The 17,111-nt window shown below is 20.4% G+C and overlaps 4 protein-coding genes across 4 annotated transcripts; 3 read left to right on the forward strand and 1 right to left on the reverse strand.

Annotated features, from left to right (window-relative positions):
• Positions 1-69: 69 nt before the first annotated feature.
• PADL01_1211300 (GPI mannosyltransferase I) lies at positions 70-2,331 on the forward strand (the record flags this gene model as incomplete). Its single annotated transcript, XM_028683066.1, has 8 exons — positions 70-863; positions 1,065-1,182; positions 1,307-1,405; positions 1,507-1,548; positions 1,729-1,788; positions 1,865-1,915; positions 2,085-2,144; positions 2,233-2,331. 8 exons carry the CDS (start codon positions 70-72, stop codon positions 2,329-2,331), a joined length of 1,323 nt encoding a protein of 440 aa, XP_028539281.1.
• A 1,203-nt stretch (positions 2,332-3,534) lies between these two features.
• PADL01_1211400 (kinesin-7, putative) lies at positions 3,535-9,278 on the forward strand (the record flags this gene model as incomplete). The annotated part of the gene is made up of 3 exons (XM_028683067.1): positions 3,535-3,657; positions 3,753-3,960; positions 4,129-9,278. 3 exons carry the CDS (start codon positions 3,535-3,537, stop codon positions 9,276-9,278), a joined length of 5,481 nt encoding a protein of 1,826 aa, XP_028539282.1.
• Positions 9,279-10,053: 775 nt separating this feature from the next.
• On the forward strand, positions 10,054-10,749 carry PADL01_1211500 (HSP20-like chaperone; the record flags this gene model as incomplete). Its single annotated transcript, XM_028683068.1, has 1 exon — positions 10,054-10,749. One exon carries the CDS (start codon positions 10,054-10,056, stop codon positions 10,747-10,749), a length of 696 nt encoding a protein of 231 aa, XP_028539283.1.
• Positions 10,750-11,110: 361 nt separating this feature from the next.
• PADL01_1211600 (conserved Plasmodium protein, unknown function) lies at positions 11,111-16,504 on the reverse strand (the record flags this gene model as incomplete). Its single annotated transcript, XM_028683069.1, has 1 exon — positions 11,111-16,504. One exon carries the CDS (start codon positions 16,502-16,504, stop codon positions 11,111-11,113), a length of 5,394 nt encoding a protein of 1,797 aa, XP_028539284.1.
• Between the last annotated feature and the right edge of the window lie 607 nt (positions 16,505-17,111).

Genomic DNA, 17,111 nt, shown 5'->3' on the forward strand with positions numbered 1-17,111 from the left:
GTTAATCATTTTTAATAATTATATAGTGTAAATATAATAAATTAATTACTGGGATTTTTTTAAAAAAAAATGGGGAATATATATAAGGAATATAAAAAGAATGAGAAGAGTGTAAAATATTTTGAGTGGTTGATTTTTTGTGTGGGTATAATAATTCGTATAATTATTTATTATTATGGAAGGTGGCAAGATAAAAACTTTAATGTTAAGTTTACAGATATAGATTATTATGTTTTTTCTGATGCTGCAAAATATATACTTATGAACAAGTCACCATATGAAAGATATACATATAGATATACACCTTTATTGGCATATATTATGATACCAAATTTTTTTGTTCATTTTTCATTTGGGAAAATATTATTTTCATTTATTGATATTCTTGTTACTATTCTTATAAATAAAATTATAAAAATCAAATATCCTAATTGTAAAAATTATATATTTTATACCTGTTTATGGTTTTTAAATCCACTAGTCATAATTATATCCCTTCGAGGTAATGCAGATGTTATCCCATGTTTCTTAATAATATTAACAATCTTTTTTATATATAAAAAACATATCTTTTTGTCTTCCATTTTTTATGCACTAGCTGTGAACTTTAAAATATATACAATTATTTATGCACTACCATTCATGTTATATTTAAATAAAAATTATTTACTTGGGCAAAACATTTTTCAATTAAATGAAAAAGAAAAAAAAAAAAATAACATCCTATTGAACACCTTTTTATATATTTTTCGTATTATATCTAATTTTTTTGTGGAATTATTTAAATTAAATTATGAACAGTTTTTATTTGCCATATGTAGTTCGTCGGTATTTTTAATTTTAAACTATGTATTCTATATCATGTAAGTATCCAATATATGTATAAAGGTTTATATATACAGCTATAACAAATGCTTTTGACATTTTACCTTTTTATACGACCTATTTATTTTATTTAATCCAATAAATTATTTTAAAAAAAATACATTCTTTTTTTTTAAATAAATACCACGTTTTAAGAGAAATATATTTTTAACAAATTTTTTTTTTTTTTTTTATATCAGATATGGATATGAATTTTTGTATGAGTCTTATATATATCATATTATTAGACGTGATCATAGGCATAACTTTTCCCTTTTTTTTTACCTTATGTATTTAAGTGTAGAGAAGAATTCAAAGGTAACAATAATAATAAAAAAAAAAAAAAAAAAAAAAAAAAATGGACACCCCTTCAAATATTAAATTATATATTATTAAAATGACACATATATATATTTTTTTTTTTTTTTTTTTTCCTTTAAAGGTTATTCCCTTAATAACATTTGTGCCACAAATAATTTTAGTAGCCTTATTTGGATTTAAATATGCAAGAACGAATTTGGAATTATCCATGTTTTTACAAGTATATAATAATTAAAGTATTATAAATGTTACATCTAAATATATATATATATATATATATATATATATATATATATATTTATTTATTTATATGTTTACTAGACTATTTCATTTATTGCCGTGAATAAAGTGTGCACATCTCAGGTAAATAAAGGAGAAATGAAAAGCATATAATTTTGTGTTACATTTTATGGAAATTTTATAGACAAACCATTATATAATATTATAAGTGTATTTAATATAATAGATCATTAAACTAATCATATATACACCTATATAATATATAAACATTTCATATAATTTATATTTAATTTATTTTTTTAGTATTTTATTTGGTGTATTCCATTTTTACCAATTATACTTTGTGCCATAACCTTATGCAAGGTAATAAAAAAAAAAAAAATTACACATGCGTTTATGAGATTTATGCATATATTTTTTTTTCTATTTTTTAATGTAGAGAAATATTTTGCTTATAATATCCTCCATTTTATTTTTTGTTCTGGCAAAAGTAAACTCAAAAAGATTTCTTTTATAATATAAATAAGTCCTTTCATATATTATTTTTTTCATGATCAAAATGATATGATATACATGCATATTAACATAACATAAAACAAACAACATAATAATATATATACATATATTTTTTATTTTATTTTATTTTATTTTATTTTTAGTTGCAGTGGCTTTGGTGGGCTTATTACCTTGAATTTCAAGGGTATAATACCTTTTTACAAGTAATGAATTTATTTAATTTTAATTTAATAAAAAAGGCAAGTAAATAATTTTATAATATATATTTTTTTCTTCTCACATATTTTATAGTTATTTTATTCCTCGGTTTTATTTGTCATATCTGAGATATCGATATGTTGGGTTTTTATGTATATGAATTATAAGGAACAAAAGACAAAAACAAGTTGATAAGGAAATGTATATATAAATATATATATATAACATACATTTTTAATATAAATATTTATTTTTTTTCATTTTGATATTTATAATGTTTTATTAATTTTTAATTTTATATATAATCATACAATTTCAAAGTATGTTTATTTTTTAATTTTTTGTGTAACTCCAAAATCTCCACTATAGGATAAATTAATTATTTTGTTTATGTCATTTAATAACCAAAAATAAAAAAAAAAAAAAAAAAAAAAAAAAAACAATTGTGCTAGCTTAAATATGTTAATATATATATATATATATATTTAAAAAAAAAAAAAAAAAAAAAGTTAAAAAAAAAACCTGACATGCTCAGAAATTTAATCATCATATTATTACAAGACAGCAACAATATATATATTATAAAAAAAATGAAACAAATTAAAAAAATAAAAATATATGTATTATATTACAACAAATATAATTTATATATTTATGTTGAACATTTTTAATCTTTTCTTCTATATTTATTTTTATTTTTTATTTATATGTTATTTGAAAACTTATAACAGATTTATTCTGAACAAAAAATATTGTAATAATGACGTAGGTTTTTATAACAGCTTAGTACATATAAGAATTCATGCATGTTTTTTTTTATTTTTTTTTTTTATTTATTTATTTTTTTTTTTAAATATCAAATTATTTTTGCCCTTTAAATATGTATTTATATTTTTTATGAATACATAATATGAAATATTCATACATAAATATATATATATATATATAAAATTAACATATTGTCTTTACACACCTATATATAAATTTTATAGATATATTTTGTTTTAACATTTTAAATATATATATATATATATATATATATTTTTTCATTTTAACATTATATTGAAATGTTATAATCTTTCACACGTAATATATAAAATTTACATAAAAAAAAAAAAAAAATAAAATAAAAAAACATACATACATATATATATTTAATTAATTATCATTATATACAATATATACTTCTACAGAGGTTTTATTTGTAAATAAAATATATTATATATTGACTTCATTTGTTTTTTTCCTTAAGAAAATTATGAAGAACTTTGAAAGATTTCTATAAACAAAAATACAAGTTTTTTTTTTTTTTTTTTTTTTTTTTCTTGTTTTTTTGTATTTTTTGTATTTTTTGTATTTTTTGTTTTATCGTGGGGTTGGGAAATATATTAAAGAATGGAATTAAATAAAAATGAAGATATAAATAAAATAAATTTGGATGGTATACAAGTTGAGTCTTCCTCAAAAGAGGAAGCCATTAGGGTTTGCACTCGTATAAGACCCTTGTTTGAGAAAGAAGTTAGTTGAATTATAATATTATAAATACATGATATTACATATAATATTTATTCTTTTGTGTACTTATTTTATTTATATATTTTATTTTTTTTAAGATTAACCAAGGACACTTGAAGGCTTGGAAAATGAATGAAACAGATATGCACTTAATTATAGATCCTCCGTCTATGACAGAAATGTTAAATGCAAGGGTTGCTAAAAAAGGAAATAAAATAGAATTAAAAAAGAATGTGGAAAAGAGTGAAGGACAAAAAGCTGTTATACAGCGTCATTATGCATTTGATAGATGTTTCGACGACTTTGGTAATTAAAAAAAATATATACTTTAAAAATGAAATTAAAAAAAAAAAAAAAAAAAATTTATTATTAAATGATTTATATTTCACAATATTGTTTCATTTTCCTTATTTGTTATTATTATGATTATCATTTTAATTTTATTATTATTTTTTTTTTTTTTTATTTTTGTAGTTGGAAATGATGAGGTTTACAAGCATTTAGCAAGAGATATAATATTGGATACATTTAAAGGAATTAATGGGTGTATTTTGGCGTATGGACAAACCGGATCAGGAAAAACGCACAGTGTCATGGGTATTCCAGATGATCCAGGTATGTTACCAAGATCGCTAGCGGAATTTTTTAATGGTATTGAAAATCCATCTTCATTAAACGAAAACAATATAAGCATTGGTGATGATGATGGACACTCAAATGAGAGTAACAATAATAATGATAATAATAATAATAATAATAATACGAAGGAGTTTTTAATGAGTGTGACTTATTTGGAAGTATATATGGAACGAGTAAATGATTTACTACAAGAAGGCTATAGAGGTGGAGCTATGGAAAATTTAGATGTTAAGGAAGACCCCAAGAGAGGATTTGTTGTTATAGGTATTCAAGAAGAAACTGTAACTTCTATAGATGAAGTTATGCTTCTGGTAGCAAAAGCAGAACAAAGAAGACATATAGCACAAACAAATTTTAATGAAACATCATCCAGATCGCACACAATATTTACAGTTATATTAGAATCGAATCAAGTATTAAATGATGGAACATCTATTAATAAAAAAGGAGAATTAAAAATTGTAGATTTGGCTGGTAATGAAAGAGCAGGAAGAGCCGCTGAAGGGATAGAAAATTCCAAAACTCTTATGGAAGAAGGAAAAGCAATAAATAAAAGTTTATTTGTTTTAAGTGAAGTTATATCAAAACTATCTAAAAGAGCTCAAACTATAACAACAGGTGATGAGAAAAAAATTAAAAGGTTTCAAGAAGATTTGGTTTTCATTCCATGGAGAGATTCAAAATTAACACGAATTTTGAGTAAAAGTTTAGGAGGGAATTGTCGTGCATCTGTTATCGTTGCTGTCCATCCGTCTCATTTCTATTTGGATACGTCCTTTTCTACACTTCGTTTTGCTTTAAAATGTAAAACAATAAAAAAGAAAATCGAAGTGAATTATTTATCAGCTGAGCAATCTGTTATTATGCAACAGAAAGAATTAATAGCAAAGTTACAAAATCAATTGAAACATTTAGCAACAACTAAAAATGTAGATATGCAACTTAGTGGAGGAGGAGATAATAAATATTCAACAAATCGGAAACCAGAAGATGATGAAAAAATATTAGCATTAAAACATGAATTAGAAGAAAAAGTAAAGAAATTTCAAAATTTTATATTAAAATCAGAATTTCATGTTAATTCTAGTAATTATAGGACTCTTCATTCAATTGATGAACATACAGAAAAGTCTTTAAAATATTCCATGTCTATTTCAAATAATATGAAAAATGAATATAATTGGTTAAGATCTTTAGATACTAATGAATATGATACCAAATGGGATGGCTTCGATAAATATGATGATCAGAATGCAAAGGAAAAATTTAATATATCTAAAGCTATGGATTATTTAAAAAATAAGTCACCATATAAATTGAATTCCTCCGAAATGAGTGATATATTATCAACTGGTTCTCAGAAGGATGATTCTATTTCATTGAATTATTATAACGAGTTGGATGAATTAGAAAAACTGGAAAAAAATGAATTAATGAAAAGAGAAAAAAAAAGGAAAGAAAACAACAAAGAAAAGGATCGAGATAGAGATAGAGATAAAGATAAAGAAAAAGAAAAAGAAAAAGAAAAAGAAAAAATGGATACAAGGAGTGTTGTTTCTAATAAGGTCTACGATGATATAAGTAAATTAAATATTATAGAAAGTAATAATTTTAATGAAAATAAAGATAAGTTTCATTTGAAAAGGAAAGAAACTAAGAAGAAACAAAAAATGCAGAAAAGGATTAATAATATGATGGATTATATGACAAAGGGCACTTTATTATTTAAGAAAAGTAAAAAGTTGAAGAATAAAAATAAAAAAAAAAAATTAAAAAACAACAATATAAATTATGATAATATAAATGGTGATAATATAAATGATGATAATATTAATGATGATAATATAAATGACGATAATATAAATGATGATAATATAAATGATGTTTATATAAATAATGATGATAATAATAATAATAATATGGACCATAATACTTTTAATACAAAAAAGATGAGAAAGAAAAATAAAAAGAAAAGAGGTCAATTAAATAAAATACAACAAATTTGTAAAGATAAAAACTTGTATGAAACTTCATCTATTATACAGAATGAAATTGAAGAAGATAGAGTGAAAAATATGTTAAAAGAAAAAGGTGAATCTGCATTTCAATCTTTTGATAATAATATAAATGACACTAATAATGGACTTATAAAATCCATTTCCTCTTCTGTAAAATTTGTTTCTTCAAAAGAAAGATATAATAATAACCAAAAAAGAAAATCTATCATATCCAATTTGAAGGAAAAGATAGAAGAGGATTTAAAGAAGAAAAAAAAAATTATTAATAGAAATGTGGAACTTAATAAACAAATAAAGTTTATAATGAAGCTTATGCAAAAGCTTGGACTTAGTCCTATATTAACAGGAACAGTTCCACCTGGTAGAAATATAGAAAATGTTTTAAAATTACAGGAAAATTTAAAAGATGACTTAAGACTTACAGAATATAATAAAAAATCAACAAATATATTGGGAGTAAATAAAAGTATTTATAATGAAAATAATAATGGGAATGAAATAGATGAGGGGTATGAAACAAAAAATGATAATGTGGAGAATACATTACTAAATAGTACGTTAGATGAAAATGAAAATGACAACGAATATAATGAAACTATATCACATGTGTTTATAAATGAAATGTTTTTTTCGTTTGTATTAAAAATACAGCAGAAGTATAATAATAACAAGGGTAATTCATTAAATGATATAGAAGAAATATTAAAGAATGAAGAAAATCCATATGATATATCTAAAAAGGCTCTGGAGGAAATCTTAGGTTGTTCTATAGCGAATAAAGTAAATGATATAGAAGAAAAAAATTGTATGAGTAAACAAATAAAAGATGAAAAAAATAAGAAAACGATAGATTCGATATTAAATATGTTAACACCTTGGGAACAAAAAATATTGGCCCTTTTATATGAACAGCAAAAAATGAGACAGAATGTACAGAAAATTAAGGAGAAGTTTTCACAACGTATTCAGAATATAAATATCTTTATCAAAAAAATATTAATTGACAAAATTGAGGTTGAAAAGCATTTGAATAGAGTATTAAAAGCAACAGAGAATTATAAAGAGGATTTATTAAAAACTTCTGATGTCGATTCGAATTTCAAATTTGCTGGATTAATGAAAAAGTTAGAGGAATTATCCATATCCTTGGCTGAAAAAAATAGAGATTTCAACGTATTGGCAGAGTTCCATTTGAATTTGAGGAAAACCCTTGAACATAAGGATAATTTAATTAAGGAGTTGCAGGAGGAAAATAAATTATTTTATTTAGTTCCTAGGTATAATGAACTATTACAGCAGTTGGATGAAAATGAGGAGATTGTTACTATTGAAGATGAGAAAGGAGTGAATATTTCGCATGAGGAAATAGTAAATAGGGTTCCTATGAGTGATAATAATAATAATAAATGTGATGGTAATATATATGGTGATAATAATAACAAATGTGATGATAATATATATGGTGATAATAATAATAAATGTGATGGTAATATATATGATGGTCCTATTACTAAAAATACGTCTGTTAAGATAGCAACAAAGGAGTTAAAAAAAGAATTCCTCTTAATGTATGGTAGATTAATGTTTTCAAGAAAGAAACTACAGGAAAAGGAAGTCATTGAACATGATATGAGAAATTTAAATAAAAAGATTTACACAGAATTAGTAGAATCCATATCTGTTATAAAAAATTTAGAGTCTCAAAATAAATTTTTAGAATTTAAATTGAATATGGAAAATAAAAAAAAGTTGGAGAAAATTAAAAAGGTAGTAAAGGAAAAGGAAAAACTAAATAAATTTATACACGAAATAGAAAAAAGGTTACAAAATGAAAATATAGATTTTGAGGATCTCAAAAAAGAAATTCTTCTTAATAATAATATGTCAGAAAATAATTTAGAAAGTCAAGATGATGAAAATGAAAAGAAAGATTTTATAGAAAAATTAGAAAATGAGGCAAACAATAAAAACAAAAAAAAAGGAAAAAAAAATATTAACAAAATAAAAAAAATGAATATAAAGAAAAAAAAAGAGGAAAATGAAGGAAGCAAGAAAAACAAAAATTATATGAAAGAGAAAAGAGTAAACAAAAATGGAAATAATCAAAATGGAAATAATCAAAATGACGATGATCATAATGATGAGGAAAAGATCGATGAGGAGAAAGTTAATAAAAATGGTGATATTGAAAATAATAAAATATATTATGATCAAAATAATAATTTCGTTAAGGAACAAAATTATAAGCACAAGGAATATAAAAATAATAATGACTATAAATTTAACAAGGTTTTGAAAAATAATGTATTAAATCCAAAAATTCATTCAAATCTTAAAAAAAAGAACAAGATCAAAATAAAAAAAAAAAATATATCAGAAGAAAAAATAAAATTGAACACATTATATGATGATAACCATAGTGGATTATCTGTAGGTAAAACAAACAAATTTGGAATAGATGAAAAGAAAAAAAAAAAAAAAATTATAACAAATAAGATAGGTACGAAGAATATACAACCACTCGATGGATATCTTGGTAAACATATTATGAGTGATAAGTATTTATCAAGTAATAGTATAATTAACCAAAAATTAATGAAAACCAAAAGGAGAATAAAAAATAAAAAATATATACAAAGTTTTGAAGTGGAAACAAAGAGTTTTCTCGATTCCATAAGGTCTAGAAATAGTGTCATGAAGAAGAAAAACAATAATAACGAGAACAAGAAAAAAGAAAAAAAAAAAAAAAAAATACCAGATAAAGGAAAGACAAAGAGTAGTGTAGAAAAAAATGAACCATTTGAAGAAAATCAGCATAAAGGAAATAATAATGAAGAAGAAAAAGAAAAAGAAAAATGGGAAGAGCAAAAATATAATTCTTCCTCTACTGATTTTGAAAATAATGAAGTTCGTCAAATGTTAGATGTGGAAATTGAAAAAAAAAAAAGTAATCAAATTTTACATTAAAATTAAGAAATAAAAATATAAACGATTAACATAATCAAAATTGTTTATATTTTTTCTACAAAGATTGTATTCCCTAAATAAGTGCAATATCTCTAAATATTTTTTTTATACCTCAGAAATCATTCTTATTCTATATATCATATGACATAAAAATTATAATTTTATTAAACACCATTGTTAAATAAATGAATATATGAATAATATATCATTATATATTTGTTAAAACCTTTATTTTTAAAATAATTGTGTAAATGTTTTGAATATGCTTAATTCATGTTCATAAAAAAAATAATAAAAGACAACTATATTTTTAATACGTTCTTAAAAATTTGATAACATATAAAAATATATATATGTTTATATAAACAATTGTAGTTATATTAATATACTCCTTATATTTTTATATTTAATATGAATTAATCTACTTATATATATATATATATATATTTTTTTTTTTTTTTTTTTTTTTTTTTTTTTTTTTTTGGCTAGATATGTTAATGTTAATGTTAATGTTAACCAAAAAAAAAAAAAAAAACATGTATTTAATAGCTAACTATAAATTCAAAAAAAAAAAAAAAAAAAAATTGAAATATATTTATATTTATAATATATACAAAGTATTTTGAATGAATAACAATTTCAACACAGTATATTTTTATTTATATTATATATATATATATATATATATATTTATATTTTGTAATAATAAAAGACTCCATTTAAAATATACTTCAATATAAATTTTGTTTTTCCATTTTTTTTTTCTTTTTAACAAATGTCTACAACAAATATATTAAAACCCAAAATTATAATTGAATCGTCTAAAGAACCGAGAGTAGGACAGAGAAGTTCTTCAGCATTATCTACGCCATTTGAAAAAAATATTTTTAGCACTTATTCATATAGTAACCCTATATCGAACATGAGGAGTAGCACTCATAATGAATACAAATATAATTGGACAAAATATGTAAATAGTTCTCAGATACCTCATGTAGATGAATATATAAAAACATTTGAAGGACCCAATACGACTTATTACTACGAAACGATACCTTTAAAAACGAATACAAATAACATTTTTGAAATAACGCCATCACAAGAAGAGTTAAGTAGAATATCATATAATCCAAAGATAGAAATTTATTCTACTTGTGATTTTGCTGTTTTAATGATGGACATACCAGGGGTGTCTAAAGAGAATTTAAAAGTTGAGTTAGAAAAAGGATTATTAAAAATTTATGGGAATAAGTACAAGCCCCATATTGAAGAATTAGAAAAACGTAATGAATACCATACAAAAATTATTGAAAGACTTAACGAATATTTTTTTTGTAAAATATTTCAAATGCCTCCTGCATTTTCAGAAGGACAAAATATATCATGTAAATTGAACCATGGAGAACTTGTGGTCAAAATTTTGGCTAACGAATTGAAAACACAAAAGAAGGTTATAGACGTTCAGTCATAATATGTGTTGTAGTGTGCAATTATATTCATGTGAAGGATAAACATATAAATATAAATATAAATAAATAAATAAATATATATATATATATATAAATACATATATATGTTGAATAACCAAATAACATATATATGTTATATTTTATTTTTTTCTTAATTTTCTACATTAAAATGAAATTTATATAAACTCAGAGTTTTTATTTTTCAACATTTTTTTAATTAATATGTAACATAAAAAAAAATAATAAAAAATAAATAAATAAAATAATATATATATATATATATATATATATATATATATACATTTATTTATTGGTACAAAAAAAAGAATATTCCAACACATAACATACCTTATAATATATAAATTATTTTGCTGGTATGCATGTGCTTCTTACTTGCTGTGAAATTAAAAGGTTATGCATTATGATCTTCTTCTTTATCAAGTAAAATTTTTTTCTGATTAAGTCTTGGTTATCATAACACAATTGCATATCTTTTAAAAGAGATGAATTTTTATCAACTAAATTTTTACTTACAGTCTGTATACTTGTGTGTGTTTTAATAAAATTGATAATTTTTAAAGCTATAAGATGAATAATTTTATTTTTTATTTTTTTAAATTTCTTTTCATAATAAGTATTAAGACTATGAAAAAAGTAGTATGTTTTTAATATATTTTCTAAATATTGGATGTCATTAATTTGTTTGGACGATTTATTGATATTAATATTATATTTCTTTATATAGTAATCTTTAACATCTATATAATTATTTTTTATTTTGATTAATTTTTTTATTAAAATAATACAATCTGAATTTTCATGTTTTTTTGTATCACTATTTATTATAAAAGTTTTGATATCATTCATGATGATTTCTGGATTTAATTGATCATCTTTTTTTGGTAAATTATAATTTAATAACAAATTATTATCTACTTTATTGTTATATGTTTTTTTAAAGAATATATTATTGTTGGTAGAATAATTTTTATCTAATAATAAAAATATGAATTTTATGAATTCTATAGAAGAAAGGGTATATATTGTATTCGATTTGTTATATATATTTTCATATTCATTTATTAAATTCTTATTATGGTTTACTTTGTTTAAAATTTTGTGATCGTAATATAAATTTTGTGAAGAATTATTATTTATTTGTGAATTATCTTTACTATTTTGTTTGTTAATATATTTATGGTTTATATATTGTCCATATAGATCATTATTGTCATTATGAGTATCACTTTGATTTGATTCACTATTAAAAGAGTGTTCATAATTTGTAATATATTTGTTGTGAAATTTTGTATTGTTATGTTTATTTTTTAATGATTTATAATTTATATTATGATGTTTGTAAAAATATTTAAAAATTAGAATATCAGATATATTACATCTGCCTGTAAAATATATAAGGTTTTTTTTTATTAATTCTATATTACTATCGATTGCACCTAAATTCATAAAAAATGAAAATAATAATTTATATAGAGAAATATCTAAAGTATCATCATTTACTATAGTAGTATTAATAATAAAATTTCTTGGGTTGATATTTTGTGATAATAAACAGAATGGCTTATGTATTTTTTTTTTTTTCTGTATAAAATGTATATGTGTTTTAATATGTTTTTTTTTAATTTGTTCATTATTTTTAATAATATTTAATTTGAAACAATCATATACAAGATATAAATTTTTATTAATTGAGCACGTAAAGAAATTAATATAATCTTTCATAAATAATTCATATTTTCTTTGACATTCTGTATTTATATAATGACTAAAAATAAAATAAACTTCATTTTTATTATTAGAAAGGATATTATATTCGTTTTCAACAATTATGGGGAATAAAATATATTGTACATTATATAAGACTTCAGATTGGAATAAATCAAAATGTTCATTTTTTTGTTTATTAATGATGGAATAATTATTATTATTATTATTATTATTATGATAATTGATGCTTGTGTATATATTTTTATTTTCATAATTTTTATAATTTTTATAATTTTTATAATTTTGTGCTTTCTTAACTTGCTTGTGAAAATGTAATAAAACCTTTTGATCTACTTTAAACAATTTGGAAAAATTATGATAACATAATTTTTTAGTAAAATCTAATAATAGATAATTATAATAATCAAATTCATAAAAATTTATTATAGATTTGAATATAGATGTCTTCATATATAATCCAGTTTTACATATTTCATGTACTAATTTTGCACATAAATAATTTTTTACATATAATAAATAAAAAATCACATTCAAGAATTTTAACCATATTAAATTTAATACTATAACTTTATTATTATTAAAACATAATAAACTATTATTAGATAAAACTATTGATTTTATATTATTCATACCTGTATAAAATGAATCAAAAAATAATATATTCAACAAACGATATTCCATATTAATATCATTATATATATAATCATTTATATTATACATATCATTTATATCTTCATAACATGATAAATATATATCTTCTTCAACTTGGTTTATAACTTCATTTTCGTTTTCTCGTGTTTTTATATTTTTTATGTTATTCATTCTTTCTTTTCTTTTTATTACTTCGGTTTTATTTTTATTTTTATTTTTGGAATTTTTTTTTTCATGAATCTTTTTTTTTCTATCATATTTACTATATTCTTCATTTGATTCATTTTCATCCAATCTGTAATATTCTACATGTTGATTTTTATAACCTTTTATATTTTCTTCTATCTCATTTTTAAAATATTCTCTTTTATTATCATCCTCAAATTTTACTTTAAATTGTTTTGATTTTTCTAATTTATTATTTTTCACATTGTTTTCACTGGAACTATTATATTTCTCAACTTCACTGTTATCTGGAATACTTTTTATATAATTTGTTGTTTTCTTTTTTGTCTTATCTGATAAAATATAATTATCTTCATTTGATAAAATATAATTATCTTCATATGATGATATACCATTATCCCCATTTAATGATATACCATTACCACCATTTAATGATATACCATTACCACCCTTTGATGATAGCGAATTTTTTTTTTTTTTTTTTTTTATCATTAATCGTTCATACATACGTTTAACTATTCCATTTTGTTTTGGATCTTTGGGTAGTATATTTTTAAGAGTAAGTTTATTCTTTAACTTGTCATAATATTCATCATACTTTTCTTTATTAATCAGATTCATCATATTAGGTAATGTCATTTTTTGTAAGGCAACATTTTGATTAATATTAAAGATATTAAAATAGAAAGGTTCTTTTTTTTTTTTTGTCTTAGCAAAAGATAAGGAAAAGAGTTTGTTCTCTTCTTTTTTATATTTATTTAATGATATAAGAAATGGTGTTAAAAAATAATTTAATAAAAAAAAGGAAATATATCCATATTTATCACATACACATACAATAATTAAATTATTATAATATATTAAATTTATACTACTATACAAGGAAGTTTTTAAACAATTTATAATATAAGGAGCATATTGAAAGGAATTATTTTTTGATGTATTTTTTGGGGAATTTATTTCATTATCCAATATAATAGATTCATTAATTATGTTGTTGTTTAAGTTTTGGTTTTGATTTTGATTTTGATTTTGATTTTGATTTTGATTTTTATTTTTATTTTGGTTTTTCTTCTTTGTGTCAAAGAAATTCATATAAACGTAAAAACTTTTATATTTTTCTACACTACAATATTTAAAGTAGTCAAAATGTTCTAAAAAATCTTCTACATATTGATTATTAAATATATTAATATTATTATCACCAGTAATTTTATTCTTTTTATTATTTCTTTCTTCATAATTTGGATCTTCTTTTATTATCATATCTCTCTTGTTTTTAATTTCATTTATTTCGTTTAATAAATAATAACTTATATAACATCTTTTTGAAAGTACAGGTGTATATACTAAAATAATTCCATTTTCATATAATAAAAACAAACATGTTTCAATCCATAATATTTGTTCGTTAGTTATTCCAAATGAAAAATCTACTACTAAATTTTTATATTTCATTTTTTTTAATAAATATCTCTTTTCATTATTCTGTAAATCATCAGAAAGGATATCATTTTCTTTTGTATTATTATTTGTTATATCATCATTATAATAATTTATAATAGAATCAAATCCTTCATTCATATTGCCATTTATTTCTATTTGTTTTTTTTTTTTTCTTTCTTTTAAAATATCATATGAGGAAGAATAATTTGATGTTTCAGCATATTCGCTGGAATTATTTTTAGAATCATAATTATTATTATTTTTTTTTTTTTTCTTTTCTTCTTTTAAATCTAAGTTATATTCATAAGATTCTACTGTATCTGTCATTTTGTTTATCTTGGAAAAATTATAATTATACAAATTATTTTTATATTCATCTTTTTGATTTGTTTTATTATTTTCTGATATTATATCATCAGTAATTTTTTTTTTTTTTTTTTTTTCTCCCCCCCCTTCATCCGTCTTTGATAAAGAATTAGGAGTTTCATTAGCAGAATAATCAAAATTGTCGACATATTCACTATCCTTTGTATTATCATTACTTATATAATTTTTGGAAACATCCAGACGAACTTTCTTAATATCCTTACAATCATCTGACTTGTCAAATGGTGTAAGCGTATTATTGTGTTGCTCTTTATTTTTGCTTTTATTTATATCTTCCCTTTTATTATATATATTCATTTTTTCTTTTAAAGAATCAAAATTGCCGCTAATTTTACTTTGAAGTATATCCATATCTGGCAAAATAATTTTAACTTCTTCAAAAGGTATATTATTTATATTAATTAATCTAAAGACTGATCTAAAATTAAAACTATAAGATTCATATAAACAATATTTCTCATATGTTAATAAAGCTATAATATTATTTGATTTATTAAACCATTCTGCTTTAATAATTTTTCTTTTAGGAGATACATAAAAATTTTTATTATGTAAAATAAGATAACCTTTAATTGGATTTATTTTAAATTTTTTTTTTTTGTTTTTTATATTTATTTTATCATTTATGAACATATCCTTTCTTTTTAATTTTTCCATTTCACATTTTTTCTTTTCTCTTTCGAAATCTTTATAATAAATTAAAACACATTCTTTGGTTGATAATAAAAATATTTTTTTCTGATTTTTATTAACATGTATCTGAACAAAAACTCCATCAACATCTACATTATAATTTAATATTTCAACAATGATTTCTTCATATAAGCATATAGAATTTCTATGAGTATGTTTTCCTATTATTACATAACTTTTAAAAACACATATTTTCTCATTGTCATTCTTTTTTGAGTATTCTAAAAAATCATCCTCCATATATTTTTCGCTCCATTGTCTTGATATAAAATACACAGAATATTCCACATCATTTTTTAATAAACCATTATTCTTATTATTTAAAATGTCTTCATTTTTATTTATATTATTATATTTTTTTCTATTATTATCAATTAAATTATCATTAGAAAGATCACATAAGGGATCATCATATTTTCCTTTGTCTCTAAAATTATCATCACATCCTTTTGTCTTGATAAATATATTTCTACTTTTTATGGTGCAGAATTTTAAATCTAACAGACTTTCAAAGTGTTTTTTTTTATTTAAATATTTTTCTTCATATGCTACATTCTTTTCAATACAATTAAGACGAGTTTTATTAAATTTTACAAGTGAGCATTCTAATAAATTCTCAGTACAATATTGATGGAAGTATTTCATCTTTTTATCAAGAAGATAATTTATATTTTTATATCTAAAAAAATTAATATATTGGGAAAAAAAAAAAAAAAAAAAAAAAAAAAAAGGAAAAAAATGTAAAGAATAGGGAAAACAACCCTTTTGAAATTATAATCAAATGGATATATAAATTTAGACCATTTATTAAATCATACATAAATAAATAAATAAATATATATAATATATATATATATTATTTACTTTTTTCTTTTTATATTATATATGGTATATGATGTATGAAAAATATATATAATATATAATATAACAAACTATTATTATATATTAACTTTATTTTTTTTAATTTTATTAGATGTATTACAAAAAAAGAATTGATAAAAAAAAAAAATATATATATATATTAAAATTATATAAATACATATAATATAATATTTATATGGAAGAATAAGTACTTTTCTTTCCAACAAATATCTTTATAGATAATTCTTATATATAATCTTTTAGTATTTTTCTTCATATATTATTATATATATATATATATAATATTTTTTTTTTCCTATGATTTTTTAATATCATAAAAAAAAACATCAATAATACATTTTTTTAAACAATTAAAGGAGATTAAAAAGTG

Source organism: Plasmodium sp. gorilla clade G2 (genome assembly GCF_900097015.1).
Source record: "Plasmodium sp. gorilla clade G2 genome assembly, chromosome: 12".
NCBI classification, from domain to species: domain Eukaryota; phylum Apicomplexa; class Aconoidasida; order Haemosporida; family Plasmodiidae; genus Plasmodium; species Plasmodium adleri (nom. inval.).